The sequence below is a fragment of the Nematolebias whitei genome, chromosome 14, assembly GCF_014905685.2.
Source record: "Nematolebias whitei isolate Nwh7 chromosome 14, NemWhi1, whole genome shotgun sequence".
Taxonomy (NCBI): domain Eukaryota; kingdom Metazoa; phylum Chordata; class Actinopteri; order Cyprinodontiformes; family Rivulidae; genus Nematolebias; species Nematolebias whitei.
Window position 1 is genome coordinate 29,695,708 of NC_056511.1, and position 6,434 is coordinate 29,702,141.

General features: G+C 41.6%; 1 protein-coding gene across 1 annotated transcript in view; it reads left to right on the forward strand.

Moving 5' to 3' along the window:
* Positions 1–5,081: 5,081 nt before the first annotated feature.
* The window catches only part of LOC119420615 (flotillin-2a), a 44,319-nt gene continuing 42,966 nt past the window's right edge, over positions 5,082–6,434 (forward strand). Inside the window, exon 1 of the mRNA XM_037688030.1 lies at positions 5,082–5,241. Within this exon, the coding sequence (XP_037543958.1) occupies positions 5,193–5,241 (49 nt within the window). The 5' untranslated portion in view covers positions 5,082–5,192. The remainder of the gene's footprint in view (positions 5,242–6,434) is intronic.

Here is a 6,434-nt window from a genome sequence, read left to right on the forward strand (position 1 = left end):
GAGAAATGTGTTCTAGATTATTTTATGTTCATCAGTCTGTGTGTGTGTGTGTGTGAGATACTCAGTGAGTGAGGACTGCCCCTCTCAGTACAGCAACCGTCCTGCTGTAAGTAAACAGTATCTTACCTGTCATGGCCCCGTTGTGATTCGCTTGTAAATATATCAAAATGTAAATTTCTAAGATTGTAAATCTATAAGATTGACCCTAACTAGGGTGAGATTATATATATAAAGTGGATACTCATGCAAATTAATTGATTAACATTTAACTGATTGTGAGGAAACTCTAAAGAAAAACGACACCCACGCACATGATATAACCTGAAATTTCAGAAATAATAAAAGATAAAACATTAAATCCAACACTAGTCATATATGATATCTATGGCGATAGCGGTCAATGCTGTATCTAGTCATATGATATCTATGTTTGCGACACTCCCATAGACTCCCATAGAAAGAATGGAATGCGGAAGTCACGTGGGTCATGCAGCGGCAAATAGTTCCAAACAGCAGCGGTTCCAGCATTGAACGTAGTTCATTCTCCATGTTTTCTCCGGTAAGATGATGCAAATGCGACACTTTTTTGCCATTTTGAAGCGTTATCTGACTGTTCTGTACCACAATTTATCAACATTAATACTTCATGTCGCCAGTTTTAGTTAATGAAACATGTTAAATTACTAGTTGTGTTTTAACTGCAGCTGCTCTGCAGCATGACGGTTTAAACGGGTCTATTTCTGTCTAATTCAACATTTTAAAACATCTATTACTGCTTAAATTTTGAAAGGTGGTCTTTTTTTAATTTATGGTAATTCCAGTTACTGAACTCAACTAGAAAATATTTGGCCTTTTTTTCCTGAGAGATTCATTCAACCTTTATTTAGACAGGTAAATCCCATTGAGCCTCGAGGACTCATTTACAAGAGAGACCTGATTTCAGCAAGGAATGATGACAACATAACAACAAGATTGCCATAATTTAGTTAAAGTTATAGATCATTTGTCAAAGACTGCAGTATAAATTGTGACATTATCATTAAAGAAAAACATGATTGTGGAGATGAGTCCATTTTTTTCATGTTTTCCAGGTAAACCACAGGATAATGACTTGAGTGAACTGAATGTTGCATTCAAAGTATCACAAAGGTTCAAGATCTCATTTTCTGTCGTCCCAAAACAATAACAGCTTAATCAAGATGTTTGAATAAGATTACTTTAACACCATATCCTTCACAAAGTTGGTATTTACTGCAGGACTGTTCATTTACAGTTGTTTTATATTATTAGTTTAGCGTATGGTAATCATGGGTCAAGTTGAGATGACACTCTCTTTCAAGACAGAACAAGACATAAGAATTATTACCAAGAATATATCAGCATCAATAAACTGTAGAACAGTAACAAAACAACTTATTAAACTATCACAGGTTGAGATGGAGCTGGAAGTTATTCTTCATGCCAGTTGTCTTCATCTGATCTTTTGTAAAAATATGTCAGAATTTCTTTTCCATTGTTAACATTTTTCTTGGCAGGACTGCGTTAATTTTCTTATCTGTGAGTTTCTTCTATCCTGCTTATGTATTTTTTTGTGTTCTAATTGTTCCCTCAGGTTTATCATCTCTGTTCGTACCAAAGTTTAATTTAGAACAACATGTGTGATCACTGGTCAGATCACTGGTCAATGGATCAACATGCAGTGGAAGTTCTGCTGTTCTTCTCATTTGGTTCTGGTCCATGAACAAATGGTTGAACTTCCTTCAGTCTCACACGTCCTGACTGTGTCTCTGTAAACTGTCCTCTCTCTAAATGTGCCTGTAGAGTGACAGTAGTTTATTTTCTTGCACATTTCTTTGACAGTTAAACATTTTGAGCCCTGATTGAAAATGTTTGTGCAGATTAAATTTACAGCTCTCACTTTGTGTTGTTGTGATGATGATGATGATGATGGTGCTCCTGCTGGCTGACTTGAGATGATGTCATCAATAAACACTATAAATGGCAGTAAAAGTACTTTATTGCTTGTTTTACATTTTACATATTTTATAATAAATTGTTTGGAAATTTATTTTTGCACAATTAACACTTATTTTGTCATCTGTTATGATTCTACAGTTTCATTTAAATTAACATTTTAATCAATGAATTACAATTTTACAATAGTTGTCAGGCTACAATCAACTCAGTTATCCAGGAACTTGGTTGCCATAAAAAAAAATAAAAAAAAACGACAAATACAACAATTATATTGAGGTCTCTCTTGTAAATGAGTCCTCGTGGCTCAATGGGACAAACCTGTTTAAATAAAGGTTGAATATCTTCTATAGAAATCAAGAATTCATCCAGATGATCTAAGGTAAGCTGGAGCAGATCTGAACTGCATGGAGGACAAGGTGGAGCATTCTTATGCAGAGAACATCAGAAATAGCTTTATAACAGGTGTTACTCTGATCTTTTAGTTATCGTGTGTAACGTTATAAAACACTGACATGGCTATATTGATCAATGTATTGCATATAAAAAAAATTCTAACAAATATGTGCTTGCAGACTCGTTCCCTTCTAAAATTTATTGATAAACGTATCAGCTGCTTCTAAAAATGCTTTGATAAAATGCATAGTTTGTGAAATAATCAATAATCAGTTCGTTACTGCTCAATAATTACTGAAAGACGTCAGGTAAATTAAGAAAAGTTGATTTTTGTGTTGTGTAGCGCCAGCAGCCGCTCAAACTGACTGACAGCGATGAGCTGTTTGGAACTATTGACAGCTGCATGAAGCACGTGACCGCGTATCGGCGGGCTCAAAGAGTGTCGCAACCTCTGCCGAGGGCCCTCCCGGCGAAGCTGTAGTTTCTTTCTGTGTGGTGTTTCCATGTTCATGTTACATGTTACCCCCTGCTATCTCTGTACAAGAGGATGAAGTAAGGAGGCTTTTTAAAAGGCTGAATACACATAAGGCTGCAGGCCCAGACCTTGTGTCACCCTCCACGCTGAGACATTGTGCTGGAGAGTTGGCTCCAGTCTTCACAGGGATCTTCAACTCTTCACTGGAGTCATGCCACGTCCCAGCCTGTTTCAAGTCCTCCATCATCGTCCCTGTCCCCAAGAAGCCACGTGTCACAGGACCAAATGACTACAGACCTGTAGCTCTCACGTCTGTAGTCATGAAAACCTTTGAACGCTTGGTTTCATCTCACCTCAAGTCCATCACCAACCCCCCCCTGCAGTTTGCCTACAGGGCCAACAGGTCTGTAGATGACGCAATAAACCTGGCTCTTCACTTCATCCTGCAGCACCTGGACTCCCCAGGAACCTACGCCAGGATCCTGTTCGTGGACTTCAGCTCCGCATTTAACACCATCCTCCCTGCTCTGCTCCAAGACAAGCTCTCCCTGCTCCATGTACCTGACTCCACCTGCAGGTGGATCACAGACTTCCTGACAGACCGGAGTCAGTGCGTGCGGCTGGGGAGAGCTGTCTCGGACACTCGGACTATAAGCACAGGATCTCCACAGGGCTGTGTGCTTTCCTTCCTGCTTTTCTCCCTGTACACCAACTGCTGCACCTCCAGCCATGACTCTGTGAAACTTATTAAGTTTGCAGATGACACCACCCTCATCGGGCTCATCTCAGACGGTGATGAGTCTGCATACAGGAGGGAGGTGGACCGGCTGGTGACCTGGTGCAGCAGCAACAACCTGGAACTCAATGCCCAGACAGTGGAGATGATTGTGGATTTCAGGAAAGCCACAGCCCCTCTGCCCCCCCTCACCTGTAATGATACCCCCATCACCACTGCAAATTCGTATCGGTTCCTCGGCACCACCATCACCCAGGACCTCAAGTGGGAGCCAACCATCAGCTCCCTCATCAAGAAGGCCCAGCAGAGACTGTACTTCCTGCGACAGCTGAAGAAGGCCAAGCTGCCGGCCAAGCTGATGGTGCAGTTCTACACGGCCATCATCGAGTCCATCCTCAGCTCCTCCATCACGGTGTGGTACGCCAGGGCCACTGCCAGGGACAGACTCAGACTGCAGCGCGTTGTGCGCTCAGCTGAGAAGGTGATCGGCTGCAGCCTTCCATCCCTCCACGACCTGTACGTCTCCAGGACTGTGAGGCGAGCAGGTCGGATCACAGCTGACCCTGCTCACCCTGCACACGGACTGTTTGAACCACTCCCCTCAGGCAGAAGGCTTCGGTCCATTCGGACCAGAACTTCCCGCCATAAGAACAGTTTCTTCCCCTCTGCTGTTGGACTCCTGAACACTCATAATGCTACCTCATAATGTCTGCTTTGGTCACATTACATCTGTATTATAACTGAATACTCCGTCTGTACTGTTTTCTAAGCTTTTTTATTGTTTTCTATTGTATGGGTGTACATATGGTTATGTTATGGTTTTAATTTTACTTTATTTGTGGGTGTACACAGGCTTATGTCTTATGTAATGTTCTCATTTTTACTTAATTTTTACTTAATTTTTACTTTATTTTACTTTACTACTATTCGCACCTTATGTCGACGCAAATTCCTAGTTTGTGAACCTCGTTCATTGACATGGCGATAATAAACTGATTCTGATTCTTCTGTTTGGAACTATTGACAGCTGCATGAAGCACGTGACCGCGTATCGGCGGGCTCAAAGAGTGTCGCAACCTCTGCCGAGGGCCCTCCCGGCGAAGCTGTAGTTTCTTTCTGTGTGGTGTTTCCATGTTCATGTTACATGGAGGAAATCAGCGGTCTCTCAAGTCTTAGGATTCAGAAGACAGCTTTACTTTGAAAGCATCGTGTAAACAATACTACCGTAATGCATGGTGTGTGCGCGCACAACGAAATTGCGTGAGGACTGGCTAGACCGTAGTCGAGAAAACCCATGATGGATAGTTAGTAAACATGGGCTAGGAAGGTGGGGCAGCAAAGAAACGACTGGGTAGCTGTATTTTTAGTGAGTCAAGTGTGAGAAAACAAGAAGAAAGACAGCATTTTGTCATTTTGAATAAACGCGCACTGAAAATGTTACTTTTATTTTGAAAGTGCCACCGTAGTGTCCGCTCTCCATTTTGAAAAGAAGTCAGTCAGTAGGGGTGTGGTGGGAGTTCGTGTTTAAAGAGATCAACGGAAGCTCCGAAATAAAACTCCTTGTTTTATGCTTTGACCAGGCGTGTTTCACGTTCTCTCAGTGTCGGTAAAATGGGAAACTGCCACACCGTTGGACCAAACGAGGCGCTGGTGGTCTCAGGTAACGTAAACGTTTCTTGGACGGCGTCGTATTTTGATTTATTTATTTATTTTGCTAGCTGCCTCGCGCGTCTTCCTCTCCTCGGTGAAAACTACGTCCATTACGTCACATCTTTTCCAAACGGTCCCCCAGAGTTTTGTTAAATATATTATGTGTAAAATCACGACAGAAACGTCCACACGGAACAGACTAGTCTCATCAGGTGGCGGCAGCCTCCTCTCCTCGAAACGCGATATGCAGACGACCATGATCTCATTATCTTTTTACATCACGGGTGCAATTTAAAAAGATTATTCATATATATATATATATATATATATATATATATATGGGGGGGGGGGGTCCCTTGAATACAGATGGGAACATGTGGTGCTGTGCTGCAGAAGCAAATATGATTTAATTATAGAGGAGGGAGGAGAAACACTGTCCTGGGTCCTGTCGAGTCTGGACCCATTGTGGACATTTCTATTTTATATCATCTTATTTATAAACTCTATCTATCTATCTATCTATCTATCTATCTATCTATCTATATATCTATATATATATATATATATATATATATATATATTCAGAATTGAATTCAAACTCTTCTAACCTACAAAGCTCTCAACAACCTAGCTCCATCTTATTGTTCCATATTTTCATAACAGAGCACTTCACTCTAAGACTGCAGGTTTACTTGTAGCTCTTAGGTCGTTTTCACACCAGATAGTCAGGTAGACTCGGTTCGGGACCAACATTCATGAGCTTTTGTTTACATTTGAGCTGGTGAGTTTGCATTCACACTGCACTGTGCAGTCAGTCAACCTGTTGAACCAACCTGTTCCCCCGCTCGCCTGTGGGGGCGCTGCACCAAGAACTACTGAAAGAAACGACACAAAAACCTCTGAAGACACTCTTCTTCTTCTTCTGTAAATAAAAATAAAAACGAAGTGGCATCAAGTTTTAGCAGTTTTAGGAGTTATATTTTGTCATTTTTCAAAAATGGACTTAGCATGAGCAGAAGATGAGACAGAAGACCATGGAGAATATTGTTTTTCCACACAAGGCAGCTGACGGCTCCATATAAGGTCAGAGAAATGCGTGTTTGTTTGTCCTGCGGAGCGGGGCTCGGTCTGTTTACATTCACACTGCACTCGAACCGCGCTGGAGTTCGCTTCTACCGGACCGAGACCTAGGTTTTAGCCCAG